Source organism: Rattus norvegicus, chromosome 19 (genome assembly GCF_036323735.1).
Source record: "Rattus norvegicus strain BN/NHsdMcwi chromosome 19, GRCr8, whole genome shotgun sequence".
Taxonomy (NCBI): Eukaryota; Metazoa; Chordata; class Mammalia; order Rodentia; family Muridae; genus Rattus; species Rattus norvegicus.
This window is the reverse complement of record NC_086037.1, coordinates 67,240,066-67,262,070: the sequence shown is the minus strand read 5'-3', so window position 1 is coordinate 67,262,070 and position 22,005 is coordinate 67,240,066. Positions and strand designations below refer to the sequence as shown.

The 22,005-nt window shown below is 56.9% G+C and overlaps 1 protein-coding gene across 3 annotated transcripts in view; it reads right to left on the bottom strand.

Moving 5' to 3' along the window:
• The window catches only part of Zfpm1 (zinc finger protein, multitype 1), a 56,228-nt gene extending 37,079 nt beyond the window's left edge, over positions 1 to 19,149 (bottom strand). For 2 of the 3 annotated variants that reach the window (XM_039098006.2, XM_039098007.2), the window contains exon 1: positions 18,760 to 19,149. In XM_039098006.2, coding sequence (XP_038953934.1) covers positions 18,760 to 18,799 — 40 coding nt within the window. In that variant the 5' untranslated portion in view covers positions 18,800 to 19,149. The remainder of the gene's footprint in view (positions 1 to 18,759) is intronic. The other variant, NM_001242627.1, reaches the window with a different exon arrangement.
• Positions 19,150 to 22,005: the final 2,856 nt, after the last annotated feature.

Below are 22,005 nucleotides of genomic sequence, written 5' to 3'. Positions count from 1 at the left end.
GGAAAAAGTAGTGGGATAGGGGTACAGTGCACACCAGGCAAGGTAGAACTATTCCCTCACAGAAACTCAGGGCAGCCTCTTGTGGAGGCTGGAGTCCACACGGCCATATGCAAGAGTGGCTGGGAGCTCTGCCTGGGCTACTGGGACAACTGCTGCTTCTTGTAGGGCTGGGGAAGGCTATCAGGGGCAATAGGAAGCCCCTACCTTGCTTGGTAGAGTTTCCTCACTTCAATGGAATGGCTTGGCACTGTCAGGAGGGAGACCCTGGCCTCCAGCAGGACCAGCATGACAGCAGAGAGAAAACAGCAACAGATACAGACTTTCCCGCCCACCGCTGGGCAGCAGGCATCGAGGGCCATGGCGGGAACAGACAGGCAAGATAGCTTGCCCTCCCTGAGGGGCTGAATTTAGGGAGTTTAGCATCACAGTACTCAGCCCAGTGGGGACTATGGCTAAGGACACCGACACCGTGAACTCTGACTGACAATAAGTCCTGGTCAGCAGGACTAGGTGGAATCCAGGCCCCATCTAAGCAAGGATTCTGCTCGAACCAATGCTAAGGAATGGAAACAGGCTCACATCCCAGAGCTGCAGCCCAGTGCACGGTTCAAGCCTCAGACTTGCCTTCACTTTCAGTTCTAATCACTGATCCCTGAGTCAAAAAGCACTGACGGACATGCTGAGTAGCCTTGGGGACAACTCTGACCCTAGTGCTACAAGGTCATCTCAGGCCACACTCTGTACACTGCTAGGCAGGGCTCTCTGGGCAGAGTCCCCTTCACCTCCGGCCATACGCCTTGGACATAGCCCACGGTGTCTTGCCAGTGAGGGGAGGGCCAGGCCCCTCAGTATATGTCCAGTTACATGCTTTCTATGCAGGCCGCCTGTCACCAGTGCCCAAACCTGTCCTCAAGTGGCTGCTGAATGCTTATTGCACCCCTTCAGTCTACTTAAGAACTCTCCTCCTTCAGGGTCCCCACACTCAATGTGGTCCTCTGGGACCACCACCTTATCACGGTCGCACACTACAAGTTCAGAGACCTTTGTGGTCCTCAAGACTTGGCAGGTGTTCAGTGTGTTGGTCTCAACCTTGACCTCAACCTCAATGTCAACTTGGGGTGCTACTGGGGAGGCGCTGAAGAGACAGGCAAACTGGCAGTAGAGATGAGGATACTACTGGAGCGACACGGTCACACAGAGCCCAGAAGGGATACGGCCCACACCAGGCAGGCCGTGTAGAGCTGGCCATATAGCATTGCTTGTTCACTTGAGCACATGTCCTGCCCTAGAAGGAGAAGTGTGTCTGCCCCCTGGAGCTCCCAATAATGACAGTCGCGTCGAGCTGGGGCAGTAGCCAGGGGCCACCATCTTTGAGTCTGTGACCTGTTCACAGCATGGGTGGCACAGGGGCTGAACGATGCAGGATGGGACTGTAGAATTTGTTTCTCACCAAGTGTGTGTCACAGAGGGTGTCCACACAGACCCTGGGGCAGGGAGCTCACTTCCCTTTCCGAGGAGTCTTGAGCCCTACGACCTTCTACGTCTTGCCTGATCCTCTATACCATGTGTGGTCTTGGGTGGCTGACCTGTGACGGCTTCTGTGCCTGGCTGTGAGCATCATGAGGGGCCACCCCAGTTGCATGGATCTGGAGCTCAGGACATCCTAGAAGGTGATACACACCTTCCTCCGTCACTGGGCAATGTCACAGTAGAGGACCAAGCAGGGGTCTAACAGAGTCAGGACCCACATTCTAGTAAACATGGGCCTATACAGACCTCAGCATTCAAACACTAAAAAGATCCTATTGAGATATGATTCACACACAATAAAATGCAGGCTTTTCCTGCTGCTTGAGGTTTAAAGACATGGATCTTTACTGGGAAAAAGGTGTGTGTGGGTGACATGCAGCCCAGATAAAATGCAGAGCTCTGCACGACGCTGTCTCATGAAAAGAAACACACGCTGGCGACCTGAGGTCAAATTGGTTCCAGAAGCTTTAAAAGGAGTCACTGAAAATCTCTGACACAGTCACCTTCCCTTGCCTATCCCCAGAGGGCCCAGGGCTTCACACAGCTGGGATGCTAGCAGCCCAGATGGGCAGCCCAGAGCTCTCCCCTCCTGGAAATTTATCCCCCTCCTGTTTCCAACTCTCACACAGAAGCCAACTCCAACTTAATGGGCAGAATGTGGCGGTGGCTTCGCTGCCCTGAGCTGTTCTGTTGCTCTTCTGGCTAGTCTGTGTGTAGCTGTGGGGCCTCGGGAAGCCTCTGAGGACCCCGACACCCCAGCTGAGGGCTTCACATGGTTTCACACTGTAACAGTAGCCAGAGACACACCTCAGCCCTTGGGCTGACCAATTCTAACAGCACATGACACTTGTGAGCTCTCCGATTTGGGGCTACTCTGGGAAACTGAGGCAGAGAGTAACAGGCTCTCACTATCGGTAGATCAGCAAGGCACTCAGGGTCCTGCCTTCTCCAGTCCTGGTTCACAGGAGATGAGAACTAAGGTCCTGCTGTTCCCTCCCTCATCCCCCATCCCTTCCCACCTCTGCTTCCATCCACCCCGGGTTCCTAGGTCTGCTCCTGGAAACAACCTGAGCTCTGCTAGCTGCTCCTGGCACAGTTGGAGTCAGGACACCCGTCTGTTTTGTGGGGGTGACCCCTGCCCCCTCCTGGTGTACCTGCAGTCTTTAGAATCTACAGCTCCCTGCAGACACATGCACACTGTCCTCAATGGCTCACTGGAGTCCTTCAGAGCCTGACCATCACACCACCGTGCAGGAATGTGGACTCTACAAACCCATGTGGAAACCAAGGTGGAAGGCAGCCATCCTAGCCGCCACCTGGCCTGCTCTTCAGGGACATACATAATGGAGACCTACTGGGCTGCAAGGGTTCAGGGACCCACATCTGACCTTACATCTGATGAAGGGCCGATAGAGAGGCTCTGGAGGGACAGGAAGTTCCAGGCAGCATCCATCCCTAGCTGGGGACTGACTGACTGACTGACTGTGCAGACAAGGGACGGGATTCAGTGTTGGGTGGAGACAGATGTGGGCCTATGTACCTCAGTCTGCATGAGATGGGGTAAGGGTGGGGGGCTGGAGCTTCTCAGAGGAGGTGGCATTTAATCAAAACTGAGAACTAGGTCTAAAGGCCCTGGAGGGAGCGGAGGTTTAATCGAGTACAGTGAGCAGCATTACCAAGTGCGAGGCCTGAAGAGGCAGGACCTGTGGAGGTGGGGTGACCTGGGCCCTGGCTCCCTGAGGTTTCAACAGCTACCTCTGTGAGCTCCCTTAGTGTCTTCCCTTTGGCTTGAGCCTGCTTCCTCTCTCAGGACAGATCCAGTCACTAAGCTGGTCCTTTACCCTGTCCCCAGGGGCAGGGGCCTGGGTGGGGCAAGGCTGAGAGAAAGGGAGGCTAGGAGGAGGGAAAAGGGCCGGGGGCCTGAGAAAGCCCAGCCTGGCTGATAGAGAGAGATTGGTTTCAGCCGGAGCCTAGGGCCTGCCAAGTCCACATCCTATCTGCGGCCTGCGCTTACTCAACATTCATCACAGCTGAACTCGGAAACTTTATCAACGCTAAAGGTTGGCGCCATCTCTAGGCCCAGCCACTCCCATCCCTCCCCTCGATGGGCCTGATAGCCACTGATAGATTACACAAGATTGTTTCACTCCGGGAAGCCATGGCCTGTGCTTTGGGGGAGGGGATGCATGGGGGAGGGCCAGGGATATCTCAGAGGCCGGAGCTGTTGTGCTTCCTGAGGATGGTCAGTGCCCTGGGGTCCTGCGTTAGGATGGGGCCTGAGGCTGTTGAGGCCAAGTGCTAGGCAGGGGCAACTGAGGCCACAGCTCAGGGCCTGAAGCAAAGAGGAGGAAGCAGCACGGTGGAGATGGGCGCTGAGGCTGGAGTGATCCTTTCTCTAAATGGGTGATAAGAACTGAGCAATGGGGGCAGGCCTCACTAATGGAGCCGGCGCTGCCTGGCATGGGTCAGAGGGAGAGAGGCAGATGGCTGCTCAGGAGGGGATGGCTCCTGTGTGGCAAGCCCTCCACTCAGCAGGCTGGGCTGCCCACCTGGAAAAGCACAGTGCTCTGAGCACTTACCCAAACCCACTGTGGGTACCCCATCCTCTCCCACACTGTGGGTACCCCATCCCCTCCCACACTGTGGGTACCCCATCCCCTCCCACACTGTGGGTACCCATCCCCTCCCACACTGTGGGTACCCATCCCCTCCCACACTGTGGGTACCCATCCCCTCCCACACTGTGGGTACCCATCCCCTCCCACACTGTGGGTACCCATCCTCTCCCACACTGTGGGTACCCCATCCCCTCCCACACTGTGGGTACCCCATCCCCTCCCACACTGTGGGTACCCATCCCCTCCCACACTGTGGGTACCCCATCCCCTCCCACACTGTGGGTACCCCATCCTCTCCCACACTGTGGGTACCCCATCCTCTCCCACACTGTGGGTACGCATCCCCTCCCACACTGTGGGTACCCATCCCCTCCCACACTGTGGGTACCCCATCCTCTCCCACACTGTGGGTACCCATCCTCTCCCACACTGTGGTACCCCATCCCCTCCCACACTGTGGGTACCCCATCCTCTCCCACACTGTGGGTACCCATCCCCTCCCACACTGTGGTACCCCATCCTCTCCCACACTGTGGTACCCCATCCTCTCCCACACTGTGGTACCCCATCCTCTCCCACACTGTGGGTACCCATCCCCTCCCACACTGTGGTACCCCATCCTCTCCCACACTGTGGGTACCCCATCCTCTCCCACACTGTGGGTACCCCATCCTCTCCCACACTGTGGTACCCCATCCTCTCCCACACTGTGGGTACCCATCCCCTCCCACACTGTGGTACCCCATCCTCTCCCACACTGTGGTACCCCATCCTCTCCCACACTGTGGTACCCCATCCTCTCCCACACTGTGGTACCCCATCCTCTCCCACACTGTGGTACCCCATCCTCTCCCACACTGTGGGTACTCCATCCTCTCCCACACTGTGGGTGCCCCATCCTCTCCCACACTGTGGGTACCCATCCCCTCCCACACTGTGGGTACCCCATCCTCTCCCACACTGTGGGTACCCATCCCCTCCCACACTGTGGTACCCCATCCTCTCCCACACTGTGGGTACCCCATCCTCTCCCACACTGTGGTACCCCATCCTCTCCCACACTGTGGGTACCCCATCCTCTCCCACACTGTGGGTACCCATCCCCTCCCACACTGTGGTACCCCATCCTCTCCTACACTGTGGGTACCCATCCCCTCCCACACTGTGGTACCCCATCCTCTCCCACACTGTGGGTACTCCATCCTCTCCCACACTGTGGGTACCCCATCCTCTCCCACACTGTGGGTACCCATCCCCTCCCACACTGTGGGTACCCCATCCTCTCCCACACTGTGGGTACCCCATCCTCTCCCACACTGTGGGTACTCCATCCTCTCCCACACTGTGGGTACCCCATCCTCTCCCACACTGTGGGTACCCATCCCCTCCCACACTGTGGTACCCCATCCTCTCCTACACTGTGGGTACCCATCCCCTCCCACACTGTGGGTACCCCATCCTCTCCTACATTGTGGGTACCCCATCCCCTCCCACACTGTGGGTATCCCATCCTCTGCCTGCCCTGCTTACACATGAGGCCCTGTGCTGTGTCTTTCACATCCTCACCAACACCAGCAGGATCCACTGTCCACACCACCCCAACCCCACTCAGCTCTGCCCTTTGTCTCTGACTCAACACCGTGGGGCTTCCGCATCATCAGTGCCTCAGCCATGGTCCCTTCCCTGTCTCTGTTTCAGAGCACTTGGTCCCTCAGGATTCCTCAGGCTCCTCTGTCTGTGGTAATGCCAGCTTCTCAGACTGACTTGACCCTGTTCTTTTCCTCCTTCCTTTTCTTCCCAAGACAGCAAGACTGATCTAGAAGCAAGCAGGCGGCTTTTATCCAGCCCTGCGCTTCCAAGGGAAGCTGGAGCAGGGACTGAGAGGCCACCTGGAAGGCCATGGGATGGGATAGTGTACCTTCACACATAGTTTATACAAACAGGTGACAGACCAGAGTGTGGGGGCCATGAGGTCACTTGGACTCTCCCTCCCTGAGGTCTCAGCCTGAGTTTTCCAGTGGACCTTGTTCCACCGATTTGCACTTACACATTTAAAAGAACACCCATGCCCCTGGCTGTTAGGTCAGAGGCTTGAGGGGCCTGCGGGAGTCAGGGGCGCCGCCCACTGCTGTAACTATGGGTCCAGTTCTGCAATACAGTACCCTGAGGAGCGGAGAGGCTGGAGGGTGGGATCAGGTTCCCATCTCAGCAGCTCTGAAAAAGAATGTGGAATGGGCAACTCTAGAATGACCCCATGATGTGGGTAGGGAAACTGAGGCCTGGGGCAGGGTTGAGGTTCCAAACCATCCTGGCAGGCTGAGGGACTAGGTTCCTTTCCATTTTACAGATTAGGAAACTGAGGTGTGACAAATGGAGATCCCTATCCTCCTAGGAGCCTAGGGCCACATAGGCCTGGTCAGCAACATTCCTAGTGAGTCACCGGGCAGGCAGACGCAGCAGGGGATGGGGCCAATAACAGGAGGAGGGTCTGGGGGGAGGGAAGGAGGGAGGGAGCTGCCAGCCTCTGCTGCCTGTCCCGGCTCCACTTCTCACTTCCCCATTCTCTTTGGGCACAGGAGCTGACTGTAGTGTTTGTGGAATGCCCAGGTCCTAGTGCTCAAGGGTGTGGCTTAGGCTGAGGTCAGCAAAGCTTACTCAAAGGCTGGCCTGTCCAAGGCAAACACAGGTTCGGTAAGAAGGTTCAGAAGCCGGGAAGGACTTCCACCCAGTGGGCCTAGGCCAGACAGGTACACACTCTCTGTTTAAGAAAAGGCCCCACCCCTCCATGGAACTGTAGCCAATCTCTGAGCCTCAAGTCTGCTCATTTGCACACTCTATTTTCATTGGCTGCTAGCAGGGGCTGGACAGCGGTGGGAGGAAAGTAGGACCTGGGGGCCAGGGCACCACGGCTCTGCTCTGGGGAGCCCAGGAAGTTTCTAAGACAATCCACAGGGCTTTGGAGTTTTCAGGAGAGAGACATAGGTGGGACTGGATCTTGGGGGTGTTCTGGAAACTGTTAGATTCTGGTTGACTTGAGGAAGATTTAGGTAGGAAAGAGCTTTATGGGGAAAGACTCGTCCCACTCAGGCCCGGCTAAACCTATTCTTGGGAACTTAAATCCACCCTGGGTGCCTCAGGGGGAAGAGACTGACCCGAGGTCACACAGCCAATATGCGAGGGGTGCTGTGGAGACATCCCCTTCCTCTAGCCATCCACTCCTGGACAATTCCATCCCAGTGGCCATGTAGAAGAATGGGCCATTGGGGTCTTCCTTTTCCAAAATGACGAGGGTGAGGGGCCTCAACTTTCCTTTTAGAGTTCAGGGCCATCTCTCCTGGCAGCCCTGAGTTGGGCCATGGGCTTGGCAATATGTGTAAGTCTGCAGCGCTTTTGTTCCTGGCATTTGGAGGGGTGAGATAAGGAGAAAGAACCGCGAGTGAGCAGGCAGATAGATGGGGTGATAGCGGCTCCTCCACGCATGGCGCCCTATCGCTCTTTTTATCAAGGTTCCCTTTCTTTCTTCTTTTGGTTGGGGGCCTGAGAGGGCGGAACACACCCACCCTATTCCCTCCCACACCCGTGGAGCTTAAGGAGGAGGCCTCTCTTTCAGGCACCAGCCAGGAAGGGGGACAGGCCCAGAGAAGGACCTGGGCGGGTGGGGTGGGGGTCCCACCTGTCTGCCAGGATTCCAGGGTTCCCAGCTGTCTCCTCAGTGCCTCTCAAGGACCTGCAAGGACACTCCCTGCCTTGTTTGCTGTCTGAGGTAGCCAGGCCCAGTAAAGGAAGTGCTTGGCCCAAGGTTACATAGCCAGGCCAGACGGATCTGAGCCTAGCAGTCTGGATTTGGTGGGCACAGTTTGGAGGCATGGGGTCAATGGGGTGGCCAGAGAATACTAGAGGTTCTAGCTAGAGGTTCTGGGGAACAGGACCAGGACAGCAGGGCAATCTTTGCATCTCTAGCCCCGTTTTACCGATATGGAAACCGAGGCTCAGAACAGGGAACCTCAGGGTGATGGGTAGGCTGGACCCCAACCCCCTCTTCTATTCTTGAGCTCGATGGGCCATAATGTGATTCCTCTGACAGTCCAGGGATGAAATTCTGGTGATTAGTCAGGAGGGGGTGGGGATAGTGACCCAGAATGACAAAGACAAACATTCTAAAATCATCCAGGTGGCGGTGGTCAGACACCCTGAGCCTGACACCTCATCCAGAAGTCCTGTGGGAACTGTTTGCCCTAGAGGGAAACAGTAGCGCCCAGAGGCGACATGTCTCAGTGTCCTCAGCACTGGGGCTGCAGGCTCACACTACCTGGCTTGGTTCTTGATATGGGGGCTGGTGATGGGAACTCAGGTCCTCCGGCTTTCATGGAGAGCACTTACTATCCGGTTGTCTCTCTGTCCCTTCAAACCAACTTTCTCACCAAAGGAGCCTCTTTTGTGGGGGCAAAGGAAATTTCTACAAGCAATAAGCAAGACTAAGCACACCCATTTAGCCGGCTGTGATGGTGCACTCTTCCCTCTCTGCACTGGGAGGCAGAGACAGGAGGGTCTCTGAATTCCAGGCCCTTGAGACCAATCTGCGTCCATCGGGAGGTAGGGCTGGGTAATCCTAAGCATTGCCCTTCTGGGCCCATGCCTTCCCTTTAAAGTGGGGAGACCAGGACTCTTTATAGAGGCGGGGTTGTAACTGCAAAGACCTCAGAACCTATAGGTAGGTGGAGGCTCAGATCTGGACAGAGCCTCTAGGTCAGAGTGCCTCCTATGCTGTGTGAACTTGAGTCATCAGAAGAGAAATGAGGGACAATGGGAGGACTCGGTGTCAGAAGCAGAATGAGCCCAAGAGTACATATATAATTCAGTCAAACAGCTATCCTCAGCTATTGGGCCTGCATTGGGGCCATCATACCTGGAAGACCCAGGACCACACAGGAAGTTCTTGCCCTCCTTGGGCCTCCCTATCTCTGGGATTCCTGAGTTTCAGTTCTCAGGAATGATTTTATATCTACACAGCAGGGAAAAGAGTGGAGTGCCCCCACCCTGCTGGGTCCAGGAGGGTTTGTGAAGGGGCTCCTGCCAGTGTGTCTAGAGTGCCCAGACCAGCGTCCCCTGGCCACCATCGTAAGGGGTGTTTGGGGCTGACAGCCTCTGGTTTCTCTTCTCACACAGCAGGTGCCTCAGGCCCCCACAGCTGCCTTACCTGTCCCTCAGCAGGAGGATTAGCCTGGCGCAGCTCTAATCTCAGCGCATCACACCATCAGCGAGGATCTTGGATGGATCAGCTGAAGGAGGCAGCTTTATCCAGACAAGCTCGCAATGCACCTGAGTCTCATCCGGGCACCGTCTGTCATGAGCGGCAGCTGGGCTGAGCTGGGAGGCACAATGGTTGAGGACAGGCTTGGGGCCCATTGGGCTTCTGAGTGTTGGGGGCCCTCATAGCTGGTGGGCGTGGCTTTGCATGGTCACACTGACACTTACTGAACCACCTATGGTCTAACCAGGCACTGCAGGGCAGCAGGGCACACAGGCAAAGCTGCCTGGTGAGGTTGCAAAGGCACCATGTCTACTGTGCAAACAAGGCCATGTTGTTACAGAGATCTGCCCAAGGGTGTGTGTGTGTGTGCGCGCGTGTGCTGTGGGGCAGCCATCAGTTCTGGAGGCCTGGGAGTCCCTGTACCAGAATCTGCTCTGAGTGGGGCCTGCTGGGCTTAACTGGGTCTGACTGCAGTTTCGGGGGCTGGACATTTGGTGGCTACCAGCCTAGACTAGAGGCTGGGAGGGCCATCTCCTGAGAGTCAGCCAAGGGCTCCCCTCTAGGGCCCCCTTTTCTCCACCCTCCTCCCTACCTTCCTTTTCAAAAACATAATTTATCTGTGTATTATCAAGAAATCCAGACACTTTAATCAGTGAGCTATGAAGTCAGAATTTCCATTCTTATCTGCGGGAGGAGTGGAAGGAGAGGAGATAGCGCGGATCGCTGGTGGGGAATGTTAATGGGCGGGAGCCCAGGCTGCTGGCCACCGAGACGTGGGTATCTCCTCCATTATCGAGCTGTATCTTGCCAACCATCTCGGTGCAGTAATGGGGCCAGTTCAACTTTCCGAGTTATCACAGGAGCTGAAACCTGCGCCGGAGGAGGCCGGGACCGGAGACAGTGCAGGGAGGACCAGGTTGCAGCTGCTCCAAGAGAGGGCTTGACTGGCCAACTAGGTGAAGAAGGCCTGGTGCCTGTGGACTGTCCAGGCTGCCTGGCGAGTCTGGATGCCCTGTCCCTAGGCAACTAGGTTTGGTCAAGCAGCGTGTGGGACTCGATAGGGGAGAGGTGGTGTGGTGGCCCAGGAAACGGGGAGGAAAACAGACGGCACAAAGGCAGCAGAAGAGTGAAATCCAGCCAGTCTCCTGCAGCTCTGATCTTTGCTAAAACCTTGGGAGCAGTATTGAGACCAGAACCGGCCGTGGTTGAGACCCACTTGAAAGCCTCAGACCTTGGGCTTCAAAGAGGGTGTGGCTGTTCCCCTTCCCACTTCAGCCCCCAGCCATCAATGGCCATTGCTCTCTCTCACTCCAAACATCCACATGGTGACTCTCCCACGGATCTGATCTTTGAACTTTCTAAGCCTTGGTTTCTCCATCTGGGCCTTGAACCCAGGTTGTTCAGGCTGGTGGGGAGCAGACACAAACCTGGGCTGGGACCCACTCGGCAAGTGCTTGTGGTCATACAGGGAAGTAGAGCTGAATGCAGGGAGACTGGGTAAGGTCACCCACACCAGTGCTCTGAGCCTCAGTTTCCCCTCCCATCACAAATCTGTGTACCAGAAGCCAGAGGGGTCCTGGAGGGATAGTTGCAGATCCTGGCCCTCACTGGAGGCCACTCCAACAAGGTGGGGATGGATACCTTGTCCCTGAACAGCAATGACTTTTGCAGGAAGGACTGAGAACCTTAGCCCTGCCCCCCTTCCTTCCTCCTAGGGTGAGAGAATAGGCAACTGCGACAAGGGTAAGCTAAGGGGACGATGAGAAAGCTATAGGGCTAAAAGTCAGATATCAGGAGGAACTGGCAAGAAGCTATCTCAGGGAGACAGAATTGCAGACACCGAGAGCTGGCCATCAGCGACAAGGGGAAGAGGACAAAGGCCCGTTTCCCTCTTCCCTGGCTCTAGCTGGCCACGTGTCCCCTGCCAGTTCTCTTTAACCCTTGTCTCCTGACAGGTAGGTATCACAGTGCCATGTGTGGTAGGGAGAAGCTCAGAAGGCTGGACTCACAGGAGGCCCAAGAGGCCCTGTATGGTGGGAGCGGAGAGGGCTGCACACCCCAACCCAGGCAGGCTGTTTCCATAAAGAGACTCTCACGCATAGCCGTGAGACTCTAGAATGGCCTCTTTGATACTCCAAATCCTTGTGGGGCAAGAAAAGAACTCCAATCTCCTAATTCTTCTGCATAAAAGGGGAACCCCAACCTAAGAAAGCACCTAGAGAGAGAGGTGCTTAGGAATGCGGGGCGAGCACTCAGTAGACAGGAGCACTCGCAGTGATGGGGAGCACTACCACGGTCTACTGTAGACCTTGATCAAGACCTGGGAACCAGCCTATACCTCACTGGTCAGAGAGTGCAGCCACCATTCACTGCACAGATGGAAAAGCCAAGGCCACAGCCAGTTGGAGCAGGTAAGGGACTTGAGGTGCATGAGGTGGTGGCAGCAGTGACAGCAGCCCAGCGGATGTGTGTGTGGGGGTGCTGCTTCTGCTGCTGCTATGCCTGGCCAACTCTGCATAAGTTGCCATATTCTTGTTCAGAGGGCTGCTGAGGAAGGAGGGGAAAAGTCGGCCTCCAGAGAGGCTCCAGAGACACACAGGATGGTGGGGCTGAGCCCGTGGGCTGCAGATTTCTGTTCAAAGACTCCACCCTGGCTCCTGGGGTAGTTGGCCTCAGAGTGCTTTGATGTTTTCACCCATAACAAGAGTGGGGAAAGACCACCAGGCATTTACCAACACCAAAAGCCAGCAAGACCGGCAGTGTCCACCTAGTATCAAGTCACCCATACTTCAGTGCACACCTCCCATGCTCTCTGTATGGCCCTAAAAGGGAGATGTTCTTGCTAGCTCCTACCCTATAAGGTGGAAGGGCCACTTACACACAGGTGTCCAGAGAAGCCAGACTGAGCCATTCTCCATGGGGCCTCCTCTGCGGTTGCTGGCTCTAAGCAAGGGCTAGGCTTGTAGCCCAGAGTTCATAGGCAAAGGGGGTCATGCCACCAAGGGCCTCTTTGATGGAGTCTACTCTGAATAGCTGATGTTCCTTTAGTACCTATTGTAGACCACTCCTTTTTTTTCTTTTTTCTTTTTTTCCTTTTTTTTCCGGAGCTGGGGACTGAACCTAGTGAGCTAAATCCCCAACCCCTGTAGACCACTCTTAATTGGTGAACACCACTCTCCAGGCTAGGACCTGCTGTTCCCCCTCGGTGTGTGAGAGAACTCAAGCTGGCTGAGAACCAGGATAAGATTGACTGAGGCCCCTGGGGAAAAACTGGGGCTAGGAGCTGAGGACCCTAAAGTTAGGACCATATGCTAGAGATGAAAGCTCACCTGAATGGGAAGAGGGAAGGGGAGGCCCTGGCCTCTCAGTCATAGACTTCGCAGGGCTGGCATGGGGACTGCTCTAGCCAGCATAACTGGCATCACCAGACTCCATTGTGGGGTTGCTTCTTTTGCTCAGAGTCTCAACAGCCCCTGTGGTTTTCTGGGCCCTGGTCGGGGCCAGCTGGGCTCCTGAGCCTAGACAACCTTATGTGAAGTTGGACAGGGGTCTTTTCCGGTCAGGTCATGTGACCTTGGCGAGCCCCATCACCATGCTCACATTAGTGAGAGAGCCAGCCCTCAGGTAAGAGCTTAACTTCCTGCAGGTAACAAGTGTGTCCATCTACCTCAGTGGGGTAGAAGCAGCCCATGCTTCTTGGGGCTTGTGTTCCAGCTGAGGCAGGAGGATTCTGTTCAGGCAACTCTACATGCCACGGACGCTCCTTGGTCTTCCCCACACTGGTGCCCATGTCCCATGCTCCCATTCTGCCCAAGCCTCTCTCTCACTAGCCTACCGGCTGTAGAATGGGCACTAATCTGGGAGATCCAAGGGGCTCCTGGGGCCTGGATCCACACCACTAGAGAGCACAGAGGGGAGAAGAGGGCGGAGGGGTCTGAAGGAAGATCACATAAGGCCAGCAACACATCATGGCTGCACAGTCCAGAGGCTCCCTTAGCAAGTCAGCATGACTATGCAGGAGGGAGAGGCTGGCCAGGAACAGGGACCTCACATTTATGGCACATCTGTGGGCCACGGGCAGGGCCCTGCAGGTGACACATTGAGATCTCATGGGGAAGATCTTGGGACAGGGATGTCCCATCTCAGAGGAGCTGGACAGGGTCATGGAGAGAAGGGGAGGAAAGGGGCAACAGAGCAGGGGTACAGCTGCTTCTGGAGACAGGCATCACCCATACTGTGGGTGGGAAAGCAAGGCTCTTGCTCTCATGACACGCCTGCCCACGGCTCTACAGGCAATAAGAACTTCCAGCAAGTATCTGGCTCTGGTGGTCCCAAGGAGTGGGGCACAGCTGAGTCAGGCTCTTCCTCAGAAGCCAGAGGAGCTGGGTGTCAGCAAACTTGTCCCAGGAGAAGACCTGTAAAAGCACCCAGGCTGAAGATGCCTGAACAGAGCCCTTAATGTCTCTACTGGAGCACAAGCCCTGACTGGGCTATCTCTATCCCCAAGGTCACATGGCTTGACAGAGGGGACAGGATGGGGTATGTATGATATGATTCCTGAAAGCGCTGCTGCCCTTCCTTTGCCATACCTTCAGCCAGAAGAGGTCTGCAAGGCAATGTGTGGCTATGGCCTTAATTTCCCCATCTGTGAAATGGGAACAAGGACCATAAGTACCTCCAGGTGGCCTCAAAGGGATGGTGGGCAGGTGGGCAGGAGTCAGCAGGGCCTGAGTATGGCCAGGCAGCTCCATGTGGGCTGGGTTCATGGGTTTTCGATAACAATCAGGAGGCAACAGCTGCCTTCGTGAGGCCTGTCGATGGCAGATAGGCCGGCCTGGAGTATTATTCACGAGCCGTCAAGCCCCGGGACCGTCTGGTTGGCATAGAAACTGGAGATAAGGGGCACAATTAATGGCATCACATTCCTCCTCCTTTCTCCCCAACTGACCCACTTAAATCGGTGCCATACTGGGTTCCTGTGACCTCCAGGGAGGGGCCTGGGCCATTGGGACTGGGTCCCAGGCTCAGGCCAGGGTAGGGCTGGGTAGGGCTTCCCCAGCTGCTCAGCTTGAGTTAAAGCATCTCAGAGAGGAACACTAGGACGGCAAGGCAGCTGGGAAAGGACAGCAGAGCCCCTCAGCCCTCCCATAGGCCCACTGTACAGATGTGAAAATTGAGGACTATGACCGAGAGCAGGCAGGAGCCAGAGCGTGGTGAGACACTTAGACGAGGTTCCTGGTCCCAACAGCAAGGGCAGCGTCCACTTTACGCATCCATCTCTGGCTTCACTACTTTCTGGGGCACAGGTTAATTTTTAGCACTCGTTTTCCTGGAGGTACAATGGTGTGAACACCGGGCCTGCATAGGTTCAGCCAGGCCCAGTACGGGGCAGGAACTTGGTTACTATCCATGACCGTGATACTGCTGCCTTTGCCTCTACTACGTCTATCTAATGTCCTCTCGGGCTCCAGGAAGGTTGGAACGCCACTGGCAGGAGACCATGTGGGCTGCAGAGTCAGGGAACGGTTCATTCACCACGGTGCTTCCTGCCTCGGCCCCTCTGCAGAGAGTACCACTCTGGTACGGTAGAGGACTATTATGTCAAGTACCAGACCGATGCTAATGGTCTGCAGGGCTGCAGGGGAGCAGTTCTTAGTCCCCCACTCTCACTCTCTAAGATGGCAGACACAGTCAGGAAAGCAAGACAGGGAGACAGAGTAATCTCCAGGAGATGTCACCCACCAAAGCCCTTGAGGGACCTGACCCCAGGGATGGATGTCCTATACTTACAAAGGGGAGTGGGGACTGCTCTCTGTAAACTGTCCTCCTGTGACCATAAAATATAGCTAAAACACTATCCGGCTGCTACTGGGGCTTCACCCTAGCTCTCCTGGGAATGGGGCTGTCCCCTGCTGTCAACACCACCAGCCCTGTGGGTGGGTGTTAGGTATTAGAAGGGGCTGGCAGATGGCTTCTGGGCCTGGAGTGAATTAGTCATCCTGTGGCTACCACTAATTTGCTTAACTGAACTGTAAGAATGTGTGAAAATATCTGCTCAGAGGCAAGGGCGGCTGCACCAGGTGGGATGTGGTAAGTCCTAGACTCCTCCTCCAAACCTGTGTCTGCTGACCTGCATCTTTTAGGATCTGGGATCAGTAACTCCTGCCTGAGCTGGGGGGCTCCCTGTAGCCCTGAATGCTTATCTCAGCTGATTTTATTTCAAAGGGGGAAACTGAGGCCAGCCCTGCATGTCGAAACCTTCCTGATTTGGTGCCCACCACCATCTTGTCTTTCAGCTCATCACATCATATTCGCAAACAGCTCAATTTTCCAAAGCAGGAAACTGAGGCCGGTTTACTGTCCATGGAAGTACACCCCTAGCTGGCCTTTTCTTGATAGTCTAGAGGCTGCTGAGAAGCGACCCTGACTGGCCTGCTTGTACCTCTGGCTCCGCTCCTTTGCTCATACTGTGGGTAGAACTGAGTCAGTGCTTGCATACAGCAGGTACTTAATAAGTAAAGAACTGCATACAGCAGGAGTATAATAAACACTCCACTGCACACACAGCACACAACAAGCTCTCAGTAACTGTTTGCTCAGGGAGATCTCTACAGATCTCTTCCGACATGCACCTCCCGGGCTTCGCAAAAGCAGCCAGGTTGGTGGAAACCACCTTGAGTTTTTCTTCAATAACTCCACACGGGTCACACCTAAGACTTACCAGGAACCAAGAGCAACCCAGCATGATTCAGGGGAAATCACCTTTCGCAGGTGACAAACCGCCCCTAGCCTCTGAGTGCCACCTAGTTGGAATGAGGGGTGGAGTGTCCGCTCACTCTCTCCCCTCCTCTCAGGCAGCAGAAGTCAGTTTTCTTTCATTTTGATGGACTGTACCACTGGCCGCAGGGGGAAGATCAACTTCTTGCCAATTAAGTATGTTTGGGGAAAGTGTCCCAGATGGACGCCCCCACCCCACGTTGTTCCCTCGTTTGCTGCCCAGGCCCCCTGCTGCCGCCGGACGCCCCCACACTGCTGTTGCCTCGAACTCAGCGGGGCCTGGTGGCCGTAGATAAGGCCTCTTATCACTCTTGGCAATCGCCATTGGGCGGACTGGCCCACGCTTAGGCCCCCACTTATCAGAGCTTACATCGACTGGGCAAGAGGAAAGCTGGTGGGCCGGGGCATCGAGGGTCCCGAGCTGTACCCTGCCCCTCGTCCCCTCCAGGGGCCTGGCCTATCGTGTCAGCCATCTGGCTGGCTAAGGCCGCGCTCTTGCCTCGCCCTCCCCCCTCTCCCACGTTTGAAGTTAATAAATGGAAGCGCTATCGCGGCTGCCATCGGTTGCAAGCCTTATCGGCACGGCACATCTATCTTTGCGCAGAACAAAAGGCGTACAGAGGCGCGGGCAGCTGCAACCCGGCTTTGGTGGGGGCGTGGAGGGCGTCGGCCCCTAGAGCTCAGCCTGCTTCCCCTCCGCAGCCTGAGACCCGCCACAGGTGAGGCCAGGGCAGCAGGCGCGCAGCTGTGAGGGCCTCACGCACGGCCTTGGGTAGAGAGCCCGCGAGCAGACGCCTCCGCTTGGTGACAATCAACATTCGCATCTTAACGCGTTTAGATCTGCTATGGGAGGAGGGGCCCCGGCCACGAGTTGCACAGAGGGCTCAGGGCCCCGCCCCCCAGGCCTGCTCGCCTCTTCTGCTTGAGTCGTGGGGCACTGTGAGGGGATCAGAGGGGCTCTCCTGCACAGTCTCCGTCCTGGATCTCAGAGTGCGGGGTTTCGCTGACCGAAGTGGGTTGGACTCTCTTGGGCTCCCGGGGGCTTATCAGCGCTGGCGATCCGTTCCCAACCAGAGATCTCCCTGCCCTAGCTATCTTCATTTCTCATCAAACTGAAACACACACACGCTCACGCACACACACATACACGCGAGAACAGAACCCGGCAGAGGCGCACAGGCGAGGAAGGGAAAAAGAAACCAGAGAACCAGCACAGATCCGGACCTGTGGGTGGCTTTAATACTTCAGTTGACATGATAGAAGGAGACTTTCGGAAAACAGGTCCAGCTCGCATTTGGGGAGTCGGGTTACCAGAACCCAGATTCCTCCCTGCGTCTACCCCCATCCCCCGCTCCAGACTTGAGTAGTAGGGGTACGCTCACAAGCTAAAATGTACATTGGGTCCTGGTGGCAGTGTCATGTGGGCAGCTCAGGCGCCTGGAGCTGGGAAGCCGGATGCCCAGCCCCCCTCCCGTCACCTCCTGGGCAGCCCAGATGACCTGTCGCTCTCGCCAAAGGGAAGCTCCAGGGAGGAAGCCCCGCGCCCTGCCGGGAGAGGCGCGAAGTTATTATTGGTGTGGCGTGGGGAGGAGCTCTTCCTGTGTGCTTACTCGCTCCTAGAGCAGCCAAGAGGCCCCGCAACCTGGTGGCTCAGAGCTCAAGAGGCTCTTACTGTAGGGGTACGGGTTATGTAGGAGGATAGGGCCTGCCCTGCTCGGGGGAAATGCCCAACGGAGGACCTGCGAGAAACTTGGACTCTCTTGGGAACAACGTTTGAGTCCTGGAGGTCCCAGGATGGTTCCGAATAACCCCTCGGATGCGGGGGTGGAGAGAGAGATGCCCATGGGCATACATCATTTGCCCGTGTAGCGTTGTTAGGGGCAGTTGGTGGGTCGGACACATGTCTCCCAGCAGGCAGAGGTCTGATTGAAAACTCCAGAGCCGGAGCGGATAAAGGGGGTTTGGTCAGCCAGTACCCAGCGCCTGGGTTGCAGCAATCTCCACTACCTATCCCGCTGCCTTGTCACTCTGCAGCCAAAGCGCTGCGGTGGGCGCCCGCCGGTCCCCGCAGCCCCAAGTCCCCCTTACTCCCAGGTCTTTCTCCTTCTGCCTCTAGATACAAACAAAGCCTGGGAGAGTCAAGCGCGCCAGATAAGATCACAATTTCAGCCCGTCCCGACAGAGCGATCTTATCAGGATGGGACTTGCAGAATGGAATATTTTAAACTTTATCTGAGCCCAGATCGGGGCCGCCCTATCGCCGCACCATCTCTGATGCGGGGGAGGTGCAGGCCGCGAGGTGGCCGGGCTCTGCCGGAGCCGCGCCCCCAGCCACTCTCCTTCCGGCTCTCGGGACCCGCCACCCTCTTCGGGGACCGGACCCCCTGGGTGCCCATGCCGAGACGCGGGGGCCCTGCCCGCCAGCAGAGATTAGATTACGGCGCGCTTGGCACTCGGCGCGGGGGGCGCGGCGCGGGGTGAAGGTCGCGGACGCAGCGGGGCTGGGCGGCGGAACAGGGGCGGCGCAGGGCGGCTGTGCGCCAGCGGGGGTCTGGCGGGCACCGCGGGCAAAGTTTGACTCACGCTTGATCTGCCGGGGATTGCTCTGTTTCCTCCTGGACATGTCTCCGGCGCCGTGCGCCCTCGCGGCGGCCGCCTCTAGCCCCTGGCGGGCGGCGGCGGGCGGCAGGGGCGCGGCGGGGTGGCGGGGCGGCTCATGCCCCCGGCCCGTGGGCTCCACGGCTGCCTTGGCCCGCGCCCCCAGCCCGCCGCGCCGCGCGTGGGCCGCCGGCGCCGCCGCGGAGGCCCGAGGCCACGGCCCTGCGCTCGGGCGCGCGGACTGCCCGGCGGGCGGCGGGCTGGTGGCGGCTTCTCTGCTTCGGCGCAGACGCCGCCGCCGCCGCTCAGCTTTTCTCAATGGAACCTGCGAGCCGCGAGCGGCGAACGGGCGGCCGCCGCCAGGGCGCTCCCCGCAGGCTGGCCAGGCGGGCGGGGCTTTCGCGTAGTTGGCGGCGGCCCCGCCCCTCGCCCCGCCCCGTCCGTCCTCTGTGGCCGCGTCTTCTCACCCCGCTGGCCCCGCCCCCCAGACCGCCCTTCCCGCTGGCCCCGCCCTAAACTATTGCTCATCTTTTCTCTCCTTGCACCCGCTTCCGCGTTCTCACCCAGGCTGGGCCGGGCCTTCTTTCCTCGCGCTGGCTCCACCCCTCATCCGTCCTCCTCGTGCGGACTCCGCCCCTTAGCGTATCCTCCTCGCTCTGACCCCGCCCCTCAGCCTATCCTCTTCGCATTGGTCCCGCCCCTCAGGCGTCCCTCCTCACGTTGACCCCGCCCCTCAGCTCGTCCTCCTCACATTGACCCGGTCCTCAGCCATCCTCCTCCTGTCGACCCTGTCCCTCAGCCACTATCACACTGATCCCGCCTATCAGTCGTACTCCCTACATTGCCTCTGCCCCTGATCCGCCCTCACATTTGCTCTTGCTCCGCAGCCGTTCAGCTCATATTGACCCCGTCTCAGGCGGCCCTCCTCACATTGACCCTGTCCCTCATTCTGACCTGTTTGCATTGCCCCTGCCCCTTAGCTACACTCTCATGTGGACTCCGCCCCTTTGCTCGTCCTCTTCACAAGAACACAGTCTCAGCTGTCCTCAAATTGACCCCGCCCCCTTACTCCTCCTTCCCACGGGCCCGCCCCAGCATTTCCTCCCCCAGCTGGCCACGCCTACAACCCCTCCTCTGTGCTGGCCCCGCCCACGCCACCTCCTTCTTTGCTTTCGCCCCGCCCTTCTCCCTGGCCCCGCCTCTGCTCTGTAGTCCTGTGCACAGGCCTTCCCCGCCTCCCACCCAGGCCTTGCCCACGTCTGTCCAATCCTCCCGGCTGGCCCCGGGCCGCGCTGGCCTTGCCCCGAATTCCCACCCTCGGTTCTAGGTAGACCTCTAACCTCCTTCGCTAGTTCCAGTTTCCTGAGGCTATGTCTGCAGACCTGTTTAGGACTTGGAGACCTGTTCTGCCCAGCAGCCCCGCAGCACAGGCCCCTGGCTTGTCTGACTCTGGCCCTCCTTTCTGGAGCTCCGCCCCCATGGTTTAAGTTGTGCTGTCCCTTGAAGCTGTGCCTTTCAGGCAGCCAGCAGTGGGATCCAGATGCCCGAGGCCTGGACACAGAATTGGAGCTGGACTTGGAATGTGACAGAGGCTCTGGTCTAGAAGGAAGGCTTCAGTATGAGACTTGCAACTTCCGATGGCTGTGGCCTCAAGTAGTTCAGTCTTGTGCCTAATTGGGTGGGGGAGGGACCTCAAGTTTTCCCCTCTTGAACTCAGAACTGCCCAGAAATCCAGGAGGAGCCAGAGGTCATTTGGTTGCTTAACCACAGCCGGGGCCACAGTGAACATCTGCCAAGGAGGTGTCCCCCTCAACACCCTGAGCTTTCCCTGCGCTAAGGGCAGGTTCCCAGTGCCCACACAGTGTACTCCAGACCCAGGTCAAGAATGCACCACTTGTTCTTTGAGGATATTGAAACTCGAGACATGCACAAGATCACACAGCTGGGGATGGGGTTATGTCCTCATCTAAATGAAACGACCAAATGGCATCAGTGATGTCTACTGCCTCTCTTCATAGCACACAGGGATACAGAAAGTCTCCACAGAGAAGACACACGGCCCCACCCAAAGAGGTGGACAGTCTTTGGTTGGTACAACTGTCACCATCCCCGTCCCCTTGGAAGTTTGCCAGATGCTAGCTACCGGGCATTCTGGGTATGAGACCTGTTTCCTTCCGGCTTCTGACACTGAGGTCTTTGCAAAGAAGAGAGAGGTGGCTGTCTCTTCCCTGTGACCATGTATGTCTACTCAGCAAAGGCCACTGTGCAGGACTGGCAAGTGGGACAGAATGCTGCCCCCTCTGTTGGTCATACAGAAAACACCAAGGCCAGGATCTTCTCAGAGGAGACATCCTTCTAGAGCTGGGACCCTGTATTTGCTGGGTCTTCTCAGTCTAGAGGCCCCAAGATGCTTATGAACTGGACAAGGCATACTTTGGTCTGTTTTCCTTGGACACTGTATCTTCTTAAGGGAAGGGCACTCTACAGGGGATGGGGCTTAGGAGCTGGGAGTCCTGGGAGGTGGTTAGATGGTTAGAGGCTGCCATGTAGGGTAGGGTGAGAATCTGGGTACTCAGTAAGTAGCACCCAGGCTGGAAGTGCTGGATAAGATCTGTATTGGGTGGAAATTTGAGAGTCATGAGAGAAAACTGTGGTTTTTTTTTTTTTTTTTTGATTAGTAATGTCTGCCTGGGATGCAGGAGGATGAGATGGGATCTCTTTGGGCCTTTCTTTGCCTGACCTGATTTACTTGTATGATGCTATGTATACAGAGCCCAGGTTAGGACAGAAGGACATACTTATCTCAGTCAGCAACATGGAGCCTGCCGGCCAGGACAAGCTACATCCTTTGTGGGGCCCGAAGCAAAGTGAAAATATGGGACCCCGTTTAAAAACGAGTCCAGCATGATGACAGCATACAGCCTCCCATCCGGGGATGTGTCATCCAGGATTCTGTGCCTAGCAGAAGGTCCTGCCACTGTCTGGGCTTCCTCCCCTCCTCTGTCTTCCACCGGCTCCCACTGTGGGCCCCAATTTCTCCTGCTTCTCTCTACTGGGAGAGGCAAGTTCACGACCAGAGTCAGCAGGGAAACAGGATGGCTTCAGCCAAGGGCCTTGTAGTCGATTCTTTGTGGAGCAGGAGGACTCTGCTCAGGGCAGGGAAGCCCTACTGTGGTTGCAGGGACCGAAGTTTTGCTGAGAGGTATCAAGGCTGCCAGCACCCACTCTGGG